Raw genomic sequence first — 20,635 nt, 5'->3', positions numbered from 1 at the left:
TCATAATGTATGTATAAATAATATATATTATATATATTACTAATATTATTCGCACGCAGATTACACGGTTGAAGAGTATATTATTATATTATTACTAAGATGTACCATTATTGCGATAGGCACAAACAACGACGTTCATGTCGCTTTAAATTATTCTATAGGCACGTAACGATATTGTAGCATATTGTTATCTTCTATTATAGTATAGGCTATAGATATTATATTATGTACCTACTACGTGTCACCTAATGAAATCCAAGACTTTATCTGGTTCGTTATTTTTATTAGACAAATAATAAGTAGTACCTAACTAGGGCTCTGATCGACCTATAAGCAAGTCTAAAAATGCATTCAAATAATATAATTTATTTTTATTTTTGGTAATACTATAGAACGATTATTTGATTAAAAAAAAAAAATAAGTTGAAAAATATTGAATTAATAAAATGTGGAGATAAAGCCAATACCTACTCATGTTATTTTAAAACCAGTCTAAAGGTTATAGAATAAAAATATAAAAATAAATACTAAGCATATAGTCGAATTTTTTTTCCGAGCTCTAAATATATTCCATAATGATCTAAAAAATAAAAATGCAATAAAAACTTAAAAATTGCTAAATGTACAAGAAATTCATTTTTAGAATACTATAAAAAATATTGGTAGTTTGGAAAATATCATACTAAGCAATCAAAAAAGGAAACAAATACACAGAAATTCAAGCACACTTAAGTTATAATTTATAACACTCTACCTACAACTTGTATTTCTTTCAACGTTTTAACGTCATTTCAATCGTCATTACTTCGCCTGGTCGCTACCGTTATATACGTAGACGTAAGTCCATCACAGCGATTCGACACAACCGGTCGCGCGTTGCAGCGAACGATGATAAAATTTAATATTATTATATTTGTATTCTTCTTCTTTATTCGCCCACGCGTATAATAATATTATAAAACTATGATAGCGAAACGGCAATTGTTACAGCTGCTCTCTTCTCCCATGTGGTCTCGTTTAATTATTCAATTACAGCAATTCAATATTGTTCTTCTGATGCTGTTTGTCCAGCGTTCTTAAATCGCCTACTAAATCTAGAAAGTGCGATCTGCTTATCAAGGAATATTTATGCTTCCTCTCCATTGCAATATTCTATAATCTATACTGCATATTATAGTACATTACATTAGATCACTCTAGTGACACTCAACTCTATTGGAATTTTTTTATAACTTGCTTCGGCATTGATTTGTTATACGAGTAGCTATCTCATATAATTCGAATAAAATTACTATTAAATTACGTTTTTAGAATTTTAAAGAAACCAAATTAGTGTATATCGACTGGAGAATATTTAAACGTATTAAATAATTAGCAGTTATAAAAACTAATTTCACAAAATTAAAGTATTTTTTTTTTATTTCAATGATTTTTTAATGTTAGATAAAGGTGATAAATTCATATTCTATGAACTGATAGAACTAGACTTGGTATTTTATTTTATTATTTTTTTAACTCATATTATACTAGTCATAAATTGTAATAAATGAACGTAAATCAACCTCACATTATAATATAAAATATCCATTTGTATAAATAAAATCATAATCAATTACATAAGAAAAAAATTCTAAACGACCTGCAAAGTATAAATAGGTACTTAATTGTAAAAATGCCTTTTACACTAACGTTATATGATTGTGTATGGAAACTATTATAATAATAATAATAATAATAATAATAATAATAATAATAATAATAATAATACAATATTATATTCCAAACAACCACTCGATCAATATTAAAAACACATTAATTGTTTAATAACAAAAGTAAAGTAAAATTCAACTTATTTAATTGTTACTTTTTTTTCAATAATTCAATCAAAAAGTAATCAGATTTGCAACTTTCAACTAGTTTAATTTAAAAAATATATATATATTGAATTTATATTGATTCATATTAGTTGAATAACATTAATATAATATACGTTTTAAATGTATTATAGTAATAACTTGTAAGTCACGTGTATAAAATTAGTCATTTTTTAACAAGAAGTAAACGAAGTACAAAAAATGTTATTTTTTTATAATATTGAATTTATTTAAACCAAAACCAAAAAAAAAAAACTCGTTAAAACAGTAAAAATATCCTTATAAAATATTCGTTATTAAACGGTATTCTCCTCAAAATGTCACACGACGATAAAATATTTACTGTGCACTACTCTATAGTGAGGTATGTGCAAATCGAAATTCACTCACATTGAAAATGATAGGTTTAATTCGTTGTTTATAGTAACCAAACAACAATTTAGCGTTAAATTTGTTTTTATTGGTTTTTTTCGTTTTGGATCGACGCTAAAATATCCATATCGAATCGCGTGGCATCGGTGCACCGCGGATGACAACCCACGAGCATCACGTATGACACACGATTCGGTTTCGCAGAGAATCTAATAAACATACTTACATGTAGGCACACACGTCGTTGCCATAATCAAATTGTCATAAGACGTTGCACCTACACCATACGCACACACTTATATATTGTATGTAATATATATATATATATGCTGGACAGTGTACCAGATATTTTTTCCAACACATTCCGCTACGCGAACTCCATGAATTTAGTTTATTATATTATATAGGTACGGCACTATTATATATATATACACAGTACACACAGTGTCAGATATTTCGGTATTATTATATATTATTTCTTTATTTCATTTTTTTTTCACGTTTTCGCAGCTCGCCGATTCGGTGAAATGGTATCTATTGTTTATCTGTATCGGACATTGGAGGATAATTTTTTTTTCTGCACCTTCCGTCCGTCCAACAGTTCCAAAACGCGAATCCCATGGCTAAATAGGCGTACAATTGAGGACGCTTTTGTGCTATTATATGTATATAATGGGTAATGCGTATAATGATAATAATAATATATAATGTACCAGCTATATCTTCCGCTGGCCTCCAGCTATCGTTTTGCTGGTAGGTTGCAATTCTATATTTTTTATTTTTTTCGTCGGAAAAGGATTTATGTACAAACAGCAATCGGCTATGGTTTTTACATCTTCGGTTCTTTCGCATTTATTATTATTATTATTATACATAATATAATATATAAGTATATATATCTTTTTCAGCTTCTTCCTATTGTATTCGCACGGTGTAACGGGACGTTGCTGCAGTAGCAACAGGCGAATAATTGATATAGTTTGTATAAGTGTACCTACACATATTCATATATATATATATATTTTTATAAATGCCAATCGCACATCATAAAATGGAGCACCATCGTTGTTACCACCGAATCTGAAGACGTTTTATGATCAAATACCGTCCCGGTATCTATACAGTATCTATAATATAATACAATAATATGGCTGTGTATATATATATATATATATATATATATATATATATAATATAAGTATAATGCATATACACATTACACACACATTAATTTATAATACTTTTATTATTTACAAAATGATTCTACTATACACAATATTATCGTATAATATAGTCTCACGGTGTAATTTTTATACAATATTTTTGATATGACCACGTGTATATGATAACTTTAATAATACATCAATACATTGATACATATAGAATATTATTGACTGTACATATAAGGTATAACATATTATATATCTTGCAGTTGTCATTACTACATTATCTCGATTTTTTTTTTTTTTGTTAATAAGAATATTATTTACTACATAATATTTTTTACCTTTATATTGACGGTCAAAAATTTAAAAAATTTCTATAAGGTACATGAATATTAATTATCTTACAAATATTGCTTTTTTATATCAACTAATAAAAAACAAATTTATTTTTTAGATTCAACCTGAAATCAAATTAAACAAAAATATAGATGTGATAGGTTATTACGTATACTATATTTATTAGAATAATTTAGAATTTAATTATAAATTATTAGTTAGTCCAAGAAGATTAAAACACTTAAATTATCGTTGTAAATTATATTTTAATTTAAGGATTAATTAATGGTTAATTATAAATTAATTATTGTAACTCCAATTTTAAAATTAATATATTGTTTGTGTATGTTTAATAAAAAACAGAATAATTAAACTTACATTCATAATATATAACAGTACATTAATTAATCTAACACTCTGGTTTAACTGCGATTTATCTTAAATAAATATTTATCGGATATATTTTAACAAGTAGCTATTTAAAATGATAAAGAATAATATTTAATTTTATCAAATGAGTGTATTATTGGTATATCTATATACGTTCGTTCGTTATAGTACTGTTTTATTTAATACAAATACTCATAATTTTAAACATATATACATGATTAATTGATTAAACTTTGACCTATTAAACTAACAAACGTGTTAATCTGAGAATTATAAGCTAAATAAAAATAATAATGTTCTCAGACTTTTTACTAATTATATACAGGGCGATTCTTTTATCAAACTTTACTTTATTTTTAAATGAAAACATATATTTTTAACTTCATATTCTGAACACTGAAGCAGAATATTTATATATTTATAATAACTATTTCGATACATAAAAATAGAAATTTGGACGAGCAGTGTATGAGTTATAAGTATTTAGAGTTTATGTGAGTATAGTGGGAATATCTGCTCAACAAAGCCTTAAATACTTATAAATCAATAACTACTCTACAGAAATTCGATTTTTATGTATCCAAAAATTACAAAAATTATTCTAATTTAGAATATTAATTTAAAAATAAATGTTAAAAAAAATAATAAACTTAAAAATTATAACGTTAAAATAATATACTTTTTAAATGTTATTTTATTTTGACTAGAAATTATATAAAAACATTTTTTTCAAAAACGATAATAGATTTTAAAATAAAGAGTGTTGTTTGATAAAAGCATCATCAATATATACTACATTATAGTATAATATACATACTTCTATAGTGTACATATTACATTACATTATATAGAGTGTGAAAATACATTTCAATAATGTTTAAAAAATAAATAAGTATAATATGTCATACATTTTTAGAAATAGTAGTTATAGTATTGTATATTTTATTTAACCACTATACTTAATGTATACCTAACTTTTTTTGTAAAACTGCATGTATAATTTAATATGATCGTACATTAAAATATAATAGACACTTTCAAACTATTTTTATGAAAAATCATTTTAACTATTTGATCTAAATTAGTTGAAATCCTTAAACATTTTACATTTTAAAATAAACAGCTTAATACAGAGAATAAAATATTATATGACATAATTGTATATAACAATACAAAAACATAATTAGTGATAAGTAAGAACAAAATTTAATTATATAATTAACCTAATCACTGTCAAAAAATTCTTCTAAAAAGCCAAGAAATACCAAAAAATAAATAAAATGTGATCGCAATAATATTACACTTATAAAAAATAGCAAACATTACTTTTTTTATCACAATAAATTAATTTAATATTTAAAAAAGCTTAATAACATTATAATATCATTAAATGTCAGAAAAAAATGAGTCGTCACTGATGGTTTCTGTGAACTACATCATCGAAGGGCATACTATTAATTATTATAAACATGCAAAAATATAAAACTAAGATTATTTTTCTACATTAAATCATTCTTTAAACTAACTGTTAAATAGCATTACATATTTGCATTAAACCTAGCAGAATTTCTTAAAATAATACCTTATTTTACAATAGGAACTGGAAATACATATACTAAAAATTAATAAAATTACCTAAATTTTTCCTTAAACTACACTAATATCAAAAAAAAATTGAAAATACAAAACATAAGTTACAATTTTTAAATATCCATTAGTTACCTAAGTAGAATTTTTAAATATTTAGATTTATATTCTAGTGCATCCTACCACAACCCTACAAAAAATGCACTTTTCTTTAAAATTTATATTCTACTAACTTATTTCTGAAGAAGAAAACTTGATACAAATTTAAATATAATATATAAGTATAATGTATAATACTAAATAATAAAATAAATATCAACCAATTTAGCTTATTATTGAATTATAGATCTTTATTATTCAATAAGAAAATCACGTTGTAATTAAATATGATTCAGATTTTTAATTAAAATGAGGTCTACAGATAATTTTTTTATAAAAACTATTGATATAGTTATTATATTTTATAAAACACAGTTACACATACATAAATTATTTTAATTATATAATATATTAAATGTTCATATAATTAATCTGATTCTAAAAGTTTAAAACCGGTTGATTGATAATTATTCCAGAATAAACGCGTAAGTATGGCCATCGATTGTTTTTTAGTTTTTTTTTTTAATACATACCAAAAATATATAAAATAAAAAATGTATTATTATTTATTATATTTAAACTAATTTAATACAGATTAGTCAATACCATTTTAAATATCTGTTACAGTTTCTAAATGCAAAACATTAACAATGAAAAACGTTCTAAAAATGTACCTACCTATTGTAACCATATATATATATATAATACATAGATATCACGTCATGTACAGCATACTATATAACTGGACAGCACAATTATACAACTCTAGCACTTTTGAACATTACATTATAAACATTGATTCATATTATTGTTAAAAATACTAAACGTTAATACCTAACGTTCTAACGTTACATGATCTGATGTCAAAATAATAACACTATTTATATATTCATTAAAATGATTACAATTTTAAAAATACATAGTGATTTAGGAAACACTCGGTTTTTTATAATAAAAAAAAAATTATTTACGATTAAATTTTAAGTGGCTCTCCTTCAGCCTATTTTGATTTAAAAAACATAGTTAAAAATATGCCTATCGAAGTATACAGTAATAAGTCATACATCGACTATTATTAATATAACCCTCGATATAGGTACATTGATATTGCAAATATGCAAATTATGTTATAATTAAGTACATAAATATATTTTAGAGTTTTTTTATCACTACGTTTGAGGTGTAAAGATGTAATATCCTACTTACTTGTATTTAATCACTCTTACTAAAAAAAAATCTTTGGCGATTCTCACGGTGGCTTATTTTTTACTATGAGATTATAAAAAAAAATTATAACTTATCCATATAGGTATATAAATATATATAACAGTGTTATTCTTATTATAGGTAGTTAATACATTATATTATTTTGTTGTATACTTGCAGTGTATCAACATCGGCGATTACGGTTCATTGTCGGTTTGTTAGCCTCTCCAAGTAACCATATTTGTTCCGTTTCGTATAATAAAAAATATTATTAAAAGTATGTACACGTCCCGGAATAAACATAAATATATATATCAAATATATAACATTACAAAACACCGCGAATAATCGCCGCCTCCGCGGAAAAGACGATGGCGGTAGAATAGAGTAGAAAAAAAATCCTAACTAATTTGTCATTGTACACCGATCGTGTGACGGTATTTTTCATCCGTTGCCATTATTATCTGGTCGTTTTCTCATTTTATTCTTATATATATTTTATTATATTATTATTATTATTATTATTATTCGTCATCTTCTTTCTGTTCGCAGTCAATTTTTTTTTTCGCTGCGCTCGTTATAAGGTATTATTTCTCTTCTTTATAGCAGATCATGGTGGACCGATCCGAATCAGCCAACCAAGAAGAGGCGATTTTGAAACGGAATAATCGAATACCGTAAATTGTATTTTTATTTATTAGCGTCGTCCTGTAGAATAAATATCTGTTGATACGTATATATAACATGTATACGTACACCGAAGAACGGGTGCAATATACAACACAATGGTATCGGAAAAACGTTGACACCTTTTTTCCATTTTTACAATGTCACGGTGTTGTTATTTAGTTCTGATTAAGTACCGGGTTTTAACCACCCGCGAACTATAATACAGCCACTATAATATATCTATACACTTATCTAAATTCTTTCCACGACCACAAATAAATACAAACATCGATCACTATAAGCTAATTTTCACATTTGCTTTACCTAGCACTTAATACTATAAAATGTTCATGTAGATTTATCGCATACGTTGTATTATATACAATATACATGTATGATGTACAGATATCTATAATCAAGTAACGAAGTATATAATTTACCATAATATGGTGGTTAATTGATTTTATACGTACGTCACCACGAATAAATATTATTTTAATATATTTATACGTGAATATCACTGTCCACTGAATGTAGTGATCTGAAAGAAGTAGATTGGTGTATTATACGATTATATACATATTTTTTTTTATTAAGTACGACATAAGATATAAGAATCTTATCTTACTACGGTAAGATATCCGTTTTTACTTTCTCTATAATACTGTATGATACCTTATTGACATTCTGGATGACTGATAGTAATAAAATACGTGTATGTACACACTGAACAGTTCTCAGTATTCCACAGCTTTGTATGTCATCCTGTACGCTCCGTATAATATAAACGTATCTGATAACTAGGCTTTCACAGAAATGGTTTTATATTGACCAAAAAATTCTTTGTGAATTTTAATTTTTACAACAGTTTAAAAAAAATATTACTATAACAAGATTTCGCCGATATAAATTTTGATGAACTTGAAAAAATAGTCTATTTAGTAGAGTTTATCCCCCAAGCAAAATATGCCTTTTATTATATTATGCGATAATATAATATATATCCGTATGCAACATCGAGCATTTCGTAATGTGTTGTATGTTTTCCAAGCGTACCGCCAGATGTATGATAAATGTATATAGTGCGTAATTAGACTATTTTTTAAAATGTGTTTGGCGTAACCCGTTTATTCGAGAGAAACTTTAATCAATTTTTTTGGATATACGTCATCGCCATACCTCACCAATTGAACAAACATCGCATATCGAGTTATATAGAACATTATCGATTAGTAACATTTGATCCAACTTAATATTACATTAAACTAGTTTGAATTTATTAAGAATAATTTAAATAATATCATAATAATATATAATATATAGTATTGGTATACTATATCAACAAACGCAGTGTTTTTGGTGAATTTTATAAAAACAATAATATATTTGTCATCACTACATAGTCATACGTAAAATTAAATAACTGAAAATAAAAAGTTTTTGTTTGTTGAATAGTTTTTGACCCCTACTCATATACAAGAATTCAGTCAGTATATATATCAAGCTTAGTGTTCAATTAAATAACAACAAAAACGTGTTAGGTACTGTATTTACCAAAAATACATTATATATTCGGTTAAATACACACAAAATAGATTTAAGATATTTCAGTTATATATAATATTATTTTAAATTTCTTATACGATGGCTACATATCAATATCGTTAAAAATGAGTAATTATAATATAATTATTTTTGTATTTATTGTTAAAATATCTTGTTTTCTTTTCTTATGAAAATTGAATGTATTGTTATATGTAGAGGTGCTCCCTTTTTTTAATAGAGTATAAAGTACAAATAATAAAACAACTGTTTTATAAGGTATGATTGGATTGGACATTATTGATACTCAGTTCAAATTTACATCTCTTTTCTTACAGTAGTTACTAGATTAATACTTACATTTTTACGTTAAACTTAGCAACAAAAACAATAACTGATTTACAATAATATATTTATTTTGTAAGAGCAAACTCGAGGTAAAAGTCGTCGTTTATTTTGAAATTGCACGTTTGTATCACATGATCCTTATTCCTAATACAATAATATATTTGCACGTAAATCATATTTCTTGTTAAAATAATAAAACATGTTGATAAACTATACTTGTCTGGGGTCAATCGCACGAAAAAAACGTACAAAAATAGAATACAAATATTATGTATGAGGAGGGCTATGCAGGGACTGGTGACGAGTTTATCTTTTACTCATCGACCGCACGCAGTCCGTGAATTCGTAATCACAAAGACATTTTATTATTGTTCGTATAAACTTTGATTTATGTATGGTGCGCGAAAGTTCGCCGGAAGAAAATCCTTATCTAGTTTAAGAGAAATTTATGACGTTTTACCATATTTCCTCCCCCTCACTAACAACCGCAGAGTCCAAAAAATAAACTGTATATATAAATATATATATAAGTTGACACGCGTGATACTATTATTATTATTATTTTTTGTTTTTTCTTCTCCTTGCAAGTATTATTATACAACATACTCGCGCGGAAATACTATACAGTGTTAAAATAAGATCACGGTGAGCGTGTATGCGACGTGAGAGAACAATGACGGTGACGAAACCCGAGAGACGAAAAAAATCAAAACGTCATTGTTATTAAAGAAACAAATATAATAAATAATAATAAACGAAATACAAACACAGTTGATTTCAATAATCGCATTAAACGTGTAAAATGTTTCGTGAAAATTAGCACTTATTCGAGTGCACTGCTACAGGCATCCGGCGTGAAAAACCGTCCAACCGAAAAGTTAAACCATTGTCATCATTAAGACACACGACAATTATAATGCCGGTGGAGCAGTGCTTTCGATGAGAGGGTAGCCAAGTATTTATATTAAATATACAGGTGTCATAATGCGTGAGAACATTGCGGTTTTCGCAAGACATCATCCGGAACTGTACAAAGTGGAATTACAATAAATCGAAAGAAGGAAGAAAAATAATATAGCCTCCAAAATTATAAATACAAATCTCGACACCCAGAGAAATTGATTGTCGTAATAATATTAGGTATAAATTGTTGACCGAAAAACCGTTTCCAGCTGTAGCTTTTATAATAATATAATATTATGGTAATATCTAATGCATCGTCTGCCAAACTATAAATTCTCTCAAGTTTTATTATTTTTGTTACTTTGATTTAGGACAATTTTTTGGCGGCAATCTTTTAAATCTTTGACGTATTCGTATGCACAGATAATCTAAAATTCTATGGGAAATCATCCCAAAAATTAGTAAGTTTAAAGTACTTACATTAAGCATAACATTTTATTCGTACATGTATATTTTATTCGTTGGATGTCGGTAACTCTAATTAATATGGGTAAGACCGTTTTAGACCAAAAACGTACCCTTCTCTTTTCGGCCGATCCACTTTTCGACCAAATTTAAAATAAGTCGAATCCCATACGCTAAGTATATATATATATATATATAGTGCATACTTTATTGCATAATATAATTAACATACTATTTATTGCATAAATTAATATAATTTTGTTTTGTTTTAGCATCAAGTATGTGTGTTTTCGCTGATAATTTTTCGATATCCAAATTAATTTTGTCATATCTCAACACTGTCAACATTTTTTATCATTGGACAGAGAATAAACTGTATTTGTGAGTGCAATAAACGTATAATATAGGTACCTATATAAAAAGGAATGTATGTTTGTGTACGGATCAATTTTCAACATATTCAAATATTTGGATTTTAAATCAGTTTGAATTGGAAAATAAATTGTGAAAACTTACGAAAGACATAAATAATTCAGCTTTATCGAGTTTTTTGCTTCTTTAGAACACTATAATATTGTATATAATTGGAATGAGAACCAAAATAGTGTATTATTCAATACAAATTTACTTTTTTTATTATTTAGATATTATCATTTATCAATAATAAACACAGCTATAGTCTTAGACATGTTAGATAGTAGTTTAATAGTTAAAAATCTCGATTTACTTGTATCACGTGACCCGATAATAATATTATGTAAAGCATAGTTAAATATTAAAAAACTGTAGGTTAATTTATTATTATTGTACATATTATTATAATATTGAACATTAAACGGATGTATTTCTTCGATCAAATGATTAACGTGGTTTACCTATGTCCTATATTATATATATATAATATTATAATTTAAAACGTACGTATTCATTTTTAAAAATTACTTTATCTCGAAGAGATTAATAGTGTTTTCCTTATTTATTTTGCTTAAGTTATATAATAAATAGACAATAATGCACACAAGCGTGTGAGGGCGCTTTTGCTTTAGAAACAATAAGTCATCGGATATTAGTTAATCATCAAAAATAATTATTCTGAGTGGCACTATACTTTGTACAATGATTATAGTATACTAAAGTCAGTATAATCATAAGTATTAATCATAAATACTTTACTGCAGTATGCAATGATTTTGTATATCAATCGTTTGTTGATCGAAATACAATCATTTATTTAGACTAATATCTATTATTATTTTAAGCAAAACGGTAGGACAAATCAATCTTGTTTCGGATATTAATAAGAATTTAAGAATCAATTAAGATAAAATTAGTTTTACACGTATTTTATTTGAATATTTATAGTTGTAAATATATTATAGCGTGTAACCTACCGGTATTTAACACGGCATCCGACGATTCGTGGCATAGTGTATTACATATTGGGATTTATACGAATTCGTATTCGTATTACCTATTTACAAATTTGTACAAATTGTACATCTTAATCACAATAAAATTGGAATTTTTTTTTCCAAGAATCCGGATAGAAGGTTTTTGATATACATATTTTTGCGTAAAAAGAAACATTATTGCATATAAATTATTTTAAGCATAACTACGTACTTAGTAGGCCACATTTTATAATTCTTCATTGATCAACACTGTAAAATTTACGTATAATAATATATTAATATTATATTATTGTTGTTAAAAATAAGTAAAATATGGTCTGTGCTAAAGATTAATGAAATTTCATCCTTATTTAATACTACATAATATAAAGTTTTTTTTAAGGTTAGTATTTTTTTATAAATTATTATCTTTGCATATTTATTTAGTTATATTAATATTAAATATTTTAAAATAAAAAAGTTTTTATTTATAATATAATTTTAAGTAAATTGTGTTTTTGTGTTAAACTATTACAGTGGAGAATAAAATGTTCTCTAAAAAGTGTAAAATATAAATTTATTAAGTATTATCAATTAAATACATTTACAGATATTTGTATGAATAAATGTTCAAAAACTAGTGGTAGATGACTTCACGGGCGTATTTATTAATGTATTGCCATTATATTTGATTTGTTTTTGTTGAACGCAAAAAAAAGATCAAAATATTTGTATTATATTCAAAAGCAGACTTACTCACAACTCGCTTGATGAAAAAAAATTTAAAAGACGAGTCTTTACACATATATTAATTATAAACAGTGATATAAATTGAAAATCTGTATTAAAATAAAGTTTAAACTAAAACAGCAAAAAAGTTACGACTGTAATTTACTTTTTATTGGGTCTTAATGTACTTTTTCAATTTCTCTCTTTCTCACTCAATAAAATTAGCTTGCTAACGTTAATATATCTGGTGTGAAATTTGTTTTTCAAAACGATCAAACCAAGTATAACTTGTTACATATATATATTGTAAAAATTAAGTAATAAAAAATTCGCAAGTGATGTGATCTGCAGAGCGCAACATCATCATTAAATGATTGAATGATTGGCCAATGATTTAATTAAAACATTACAGATGATAATAAATATTTATTGATGTAGATAATTTTTTTACTCGAATATATTCTGTAAGTAGGCGAACTTAATAGATTAGAACAAATAAAAATATAGTGAATAGTTTAAATATAATATTATTTAATTATTCAACGGAAATATGGCATAAACTCTATTGGTATAATATATAAAATCAATATTATATCATTATGAAATTATTTAAAAAAAAAATTTAACTATTCATCCTACTATCATAAAAAAAACAATTTAAGAAATTACGATGTAATCAATGAACAAAACATAAAAACAAAATCGCAATAATAATGCACTTAATTTTATTAATATCAGTAAGTATTGATGTAACTATAATATAATATGACTTTTATAGCTAGATTAATGAAAAATATCTACTTACTTAAACTTATTTTATAAATATTCATACATTTTAATAATAAGAGTCTATACAGTTATGTTGTATCTTTTTTATTGTATAGTATTTCTGTATAATAATATTCCTTATGACCCGCTTGCTATACGCCTATAATAAATTAATCTGAAAACGTTTTCTGAGAAGCATGTGCAAAATCTCTAGGATCTTAAATTCAAGTATAATAAAGCCTTCTTAAAAACACCTCTAGAAATCAAAATACGACACCTCTTAGTGTACACACGTAACCCCTTTTAAACGGATTATACTTCACTATACTTTACGCAACCCGAACATAATAAACTTAGTATTCCTACAGTAAGTTTCTTTAACCAAGTGAGGAGGGTGGATAAATAATAAACGCTGTCATTCTAGGTGGATTTCCCCCCAGCACCTATGGTGACGTTTTTGAAAATCTAAACATCAACGTATTATAGAAGTGATCAAAACAATAAAAAAATATCAATCGCAAACATTTCGTGGTAGTCGACGATCACAATTCACCTATTTCTAAAGTGTATGTCATATTACTGTTTGTACCGGGCGGGCCACTGTGTTTTCGCCCATGTTACCCAATATACATAAAAAAGTCACGATGCACCCAGTTTACAATCTGTAAACACGCGTATATACTTAATATATCAGTCAGGATAATATCACGGCAACTGAATATACATACACGTAAGTACTATATTATATCATAGTGTGATTCAGAACTAGACTGAGGGAATTATTATACATAGATAGTACCAATATACAATATATATACATTTTACAGCGTGATGGCGGTAGTATCCTAATCTGTAGTGGATCGTGCACAATAATTTCGGAACCTCTGAGGTAATCCCAGTGCGGTGTGCTGGTCAACGTCGACCCTACACCGCCGACGATATCGAATTATCAACAGAGACACGCTGTGTCTATATACCGACGTATGTATATTAGTATATATTATACATGTATACATATGTATTAATATTTCTATGTATATAACCATGTGTATAGATCATCTGTTGGCACGAATTTTCATGTATATTATATAATGTCAGACAGTACCTATATTATATAGTGGTACAGCTTTACGTTGTGTATTACCCACGTGCGTGTATGCATTGTGAACAGTATCGGCTGCGAGTAGAGGAATGGGTTCTATCGTATCGAGACAGATAAAGTAGTAGCGGCGGTGGTGAAATGTGATTGTGGTTGGTGATACAACCTGAGAGATGGTTTTGAATACGTTATTCACCAAAATCCGCGATGTTCCGAGTAACTTGTACATCGTGCAAATGTAATTTTATATGTAATGATATACACGCACTAATTAATATCATAGTATTGCTAATAATTAATATTTTGGAATATATTATTATTTAAAGGCTTCAATGGCATCGGACATCATTATAATATAATGTTTAGCATAGCCGATGTTATTTATTAGGTATATTATTGTATATAGTGCGCAAAAATCGTATCACTGCAGTATTTTAATCTAATCTATAGGTACAGTCGTTTTCAGAAAAATTTGTAGAAGTGATTATTGTTTATTTTTTCCATATTTATAGTTCAAACATAATATCTGTTAAGTTTGATTATAGATAATATGAAAAATAAATGCGTACACTGTGCTTCGCGTAATAGCGTATAATAAATATCATAAATGCATATTAAATAGGTATAGTACAGTGGTTACGATGATTTTTATGTTTTTTGGCATTGCGCCGTATGCAAATAAAACGGATTAAGATACAGTACATATTATTACATATTATTATTATACTACAACACTTCAATACCGTATTATTCAAATTATTATTCTAATGTACATTCCATGCCCACTTTATGTTTGTAAATGCGTCAAAAAAATGTCTTCGATTGCGATAAAGTAAATTGATTCAATAATAAACCATGAACAACTATAAGTTATAACATAATTTATTATTAAACTTATTAAATCAATTGATACGATAAATTAAACGATAATCTGTAGTGATTAGGTATACAACAGTGGTTTATTTCGTTTTCACGTACATCGTACTATATCGTAATATAATCGTAAATACACTGCATGTAACTGTAAATTAACCAATAATTATCACTGTGAAAAGGATTTCAATAATATTCAATTAAAACTGATTTATATTTTTATTTAGTATGCTTAATTTTTTATTTATATTATAAAACTGAATTAATATGTTATTATTATCATATTTTACTGGTAGGTACTTTTAATCTTCATAAAACGAAACTAAGTCGTAATAACTTATATATTTTTAATTTATAATACCTACTAAGAAATTAAAAATAAATGATATCACGAAAAATTTTTAGAAATACTTACTGACTATATTATCTATATTAATTTTAAATATTTTTTTATACATTTTTTAATTATTTAACTTATTACATTTAAAAAATAAAATGTATTGTTTTCTAATTCCTAGTTCGTCTTTTTATAACATAAAGTTAATTTTAAACACTACCATACTAAATCGTACAAGTATGTTATAAAATATGTATAATCTTAAACATTACAGAATTGAGTATTATTTTATGCAATAATATTTAACATCGCGGACTTGTGTTAAACGTTATACAGTATAACTCATACTAATATACTATATACAATATACAAACATAATGTTCGCATATCATAAAATGTTAAAAACCAATAAAAAAGTATTTATATATACGATGTTATACTCATTTTGGCTTATTACCCATATGACGATAGTATATGGTTACTCGATTTAGTAAAACGACGTACTTCGTGAAGAGAATATAATATTATATTGAAAGTCGATTGGTTAGATGTTATAACGGACTCTTGTTTTTTTCTATACCGAAAATAATTTGGTAAAAAACACTCGAAAAGTACAACCAGTTGATCTATTTTTTACCGTTTAAAAGCTTTTTATGGCTATCGTTCAAGTGCTCGCACTTTTATAAAGAAGATACAAAATAGAGATGTTTAACGGGTGAAAATAAATTAAATAAATAGAGCGAATATATAGCCGTCTCGAGTGTTGGCAGGTGGTTATTTCTACCCTACTTCTCATTTTTCCCTCACAATTACGACCTAGTTACACTTACAGCAGATTAGCTTAGCTTTTAACAAATATGTTGCAAAACGAACTTGTTTTTCGAAGTGAAAATATTATATTTTTATGCACAGTGACTGTATTTCAAGGAAAAAAACTTTTAAACCACCAGTTGTTGGATTCTGGATAAAATCCATGGAATTATTACTGTGCACTAACTAATATTCTACTCTTACAGATAATTATTATAAAGTAAAGTATCGTCATTAATTCAAAAGCTATTAGAGTTTTTGAAAACATTTTTTTTTACATAATTTGAACAATTTATACCTAAGTTATTAGTAATACACATTACTTTTCTATCGTTTTTTGTGGACAGTGTACATAGATACTGTTTTATATTCTGGACAATTTTGCTTTGTAATTATTTAAAATTAAGTGAGAAAAATATTTTGAATAACTTTATTATTTTTGAAATAATAAGTGTTTTAATGTTAATTTAAATCTCAATTCCCAACTTCCTTAAATTAATTTAATCACTGTAATCGTATCTAAAAATTAAATATGATAAAAATATTTGTGTTATTAAAATAATGTATATTGACTTCAAGATAATAGGTGGTAGTCAATTTTGTTTTAAAAACCTCGAACAACAGTAATTCGTTGATTATCGTAACTATATAGCTGTTTGTATATATTTAAACTACTATTGTTCAAATATTTATTGTAGTGTTATACATTTTAACGGTTGCATCAAAACGGTTGTATTATTGTTTTTTTACAATGATTCATTTTGAAATAATTAACCTTTATTAATTGTAAGAACTTTATATTTTTATCTTTGCATAATATGTAAATTATTTTATGTTCGAATAAATTAGAATAAGATAATTTAAACATCAAATGCAATTAAAACTAAACATTTACAAAAAATAATCTAAAAATAAATTTATTTGAGCTAAATAATAATTTACATATTATTCTAATACAATATTTAAGTCCTATTATGAAATATTTAGTATAAATATTAATTGGAATAAAAAAAAAATATTAAATATTAATATTATGCACATTACACATACATAATTATACAGTGGCTTAATAAGCCACATAATTTTTTACGAGTTTTAAACATTGTAAATTTAAGTTGAGGACACTATAGTTAAAAAAATTTACGATTAAGATGAGAATGAAGATTTATATCATTCATATTACGCGCTAATGTAAAATGTTGAAACAAAATGTTTTACGCAGACTTCACGTGTACGGAATGAGTAATGATCGTATTTTTTAATGACGTACTCACACCTTTGAGATATACAATTATTATCATATTTAGTTTTTTTTGAGCCGTGGTTAAGCTGTGCTGATAGTTATAATTTTGTAAAACATACCTATTTCAAATAGCACATTTTTCGTAAAAAAAAAAAAAAAAACGTAAAACTGTAAAATACATCGTCGCGGGACGCCAGGGCTGTATTATAATATCTCATCATCCAATAAGTATATACCTATTTTAAAATGGGAATAGTTTCGCGTTGCCCCAAGGCCGCGAATCGGGTAGTTAATACATATAAAAAAAAAATTAAACAATATTATATTATTATAAATATAATATTATCGAATACGTGTGACAGAGATGTAATAAGAAAACTGACCTGGAATCCGTTGATCGGCGGATAGGTGAATGTACCTTTGGCACTGGCGACCACCCAAGCTTCGGCGAACGTCTCCATGGCGCTCTGGAAGTCCATGACGCAGAAATCGTTGCCTAACTTATTGGGCTCGTGACGGCGTAATATTTACAACGAGGACTTTTCGAAAACCGTCCAGCTGATAGTCGGGCTTTTTTTTTGAAAAAAATAACGTTAAACTTGTATCTCGGTATTGTGTGTATTACAATAACGATTATTGGCGTTCCGCCGCAGTAGTAGCGATGATCGCATTCGCTGTGTTGCGCGCGTGAAGTCGTGTGCGGTCGGTCGGATGATGAGCGGTACACAACAGAAACGGGACGAGCAGCAGAACACGTGGCCACGCGGTCGCGTTCCGGAGCCGACTGAACTGCGCGACGAAAACATGTGCCGCCGCGACCGCCGTCGTCGTCGGTCGGACGCGAATTATTCGACGACGCCCCCTCCCACTCCCCCGTCACCGCAACCGTCGTCTTTCGCGCTCGCTCGCCACCGCGCGTCATCCGCCTAAACGTGTCCCGCGAAAACCGCGGACGACGACGACGTCTTTTACCGCGCGCGCCGGCAGACGACATAAATACGCCCTCTCCGGCGTTCCGGGACCCGCCTTCGAGTGGATTCCTCTTCGCTTTTGTGATGTATAATAATAGTAATAATAATAATATTAAAACACAGCACAAAACACCTCCGCGCGCGCAAAAGCCCCGACTCGCGTATCCATATATGAACCTGCCGCATTCACCCCCCCCCCCCCGCGCCCCGTGAATCGGGTCCCACGTATTTCTATATTATTATACGTACTATATAGAGAGAGGTATAGATAGTTGCAGGACAGGTGTATGTGTCGTGATCATGACGTACGTACAGCGTAATATAGAGCTCCATACTCCCATCCCGTCCGTTTTACTGAAATCGGTCCCTTACTCGAATGTGATTTATTGTTATAGAGTTACATTTCACATTATAAGTATATTATAATAATGTTACGTTATAGTGAGTATAAAACGTTTTCTTATTTTTTAACGATTTATCGGTGTAGTAACACCGTAGTACAATAATATAGTGTTAAGGATTTTATCCGGTGTGAAGGTATAAGAGAAATCGTCTTTAAGAATGATTTATTATTGATTGCATATTATAATATCAAAAGTCAATATAATTATATGACACGTAGTTGTCTAATATGTTATATGTTAATTAATTCTTTTAAATTTTAACCATAGGTAATTAAATCCATGGTCATTATTTTTATTTTTAAGTTTTAGTCGATAATGGATATGTTTTAAGATGTGTGACTTGTGTATCATGTCATGTAAATATATAATTTTGATCATGGTATACATTATGAACGGAAATTTTTTTTAAATGACAATTTTATTTTAGTGAAATTATAGTAGTATACATTTAAAAATTATGATTTATATTATCCTGATTGTTAAATGATTGGATTGATAGTTATAGTTACGGAATTATAGGATTAAAAAATAGAACCCGGCAGGGATGAAAATCACCTGTGATATTTTCTGAAAGTATTTAATATTGTCTCAATTTAGCTACTAACAATACATTTGAAGACAAGTATTATGCAACAAATGAAAAATTGGGGGCCAAAGGGGTTGTTAACTTCCTGTTGTATTATTGGTATCAACTAGTCGGAACTCAAAAAAATACATACCATGTGCAAATGCAAAATTACATAGCAAATAATCATATGTAATGTTTAATACTTATTAATATAATAAAAGTAGAATATTTTATTTATAATATTATATTTTGCAAATTAATATATTTTAAAATTTAAAAAATGTTTTCCAGTTTTATAAATAGAAAATAATATCAAGAGGGGCAAGGCAAAAAATTAACTAGGCCTCACCATTGTACAATCATAAAAATAGTAATACAATGTTTGTACAATGTTAGTACAATTTTAAAGTCATTATCTGAATAAGAGGAGTATTGCGTAAAGTTTGATCTTATTTTATTTTTATATTGCACTATAAAATAATTTC

At 27.0% G+C, this 20,635-nt stretch overlaps 1 protein-coding gene across 1 annotated transcript in view; it reads right to left on the bottom strand.

Annotated features, from left to right (window-relative positions):
- LOC113558504 overlaps window positions 1–18,978 on the bottom strand; it is a 71,279-nt gene extending 52,301 nt beyond the window's left edge. The window contains exon 1 of the mRNA XM_026963984.1: window positions 18,591–18,978. Within this exon, the coding sequence (XP_026819785.1) occupies window positions 18,591–18,686 (96 nt within the window). The 5' untranslated portion in view covers window positions 18,687–18,978. The remainder of the gene's footprint in view (window positions 1–18,590) is intronic.
- Between the last annotated feature and the right edge of the window lie 1,657 nt (window positions 18,979–20,635).

This window comes from Rhopalosiphum maidis, chromosome 1, assembly GCF_003676215.2.
Source record: "Rhopalosiphum maidis isolate BTI-1 chromosome 1, ASM367621v3, whole genome shotgun sequence".
NCBI classification, from domain to species: Eukaryota; Metazoa; Arthropoda; class Insecta; order Hemiptera; family Aphididae; genus Rhopalosiphum; species Rhopalosiphum maidis.
This window is presented reverse-complemented; position numbering and strand designations above follow the sequence as displayed.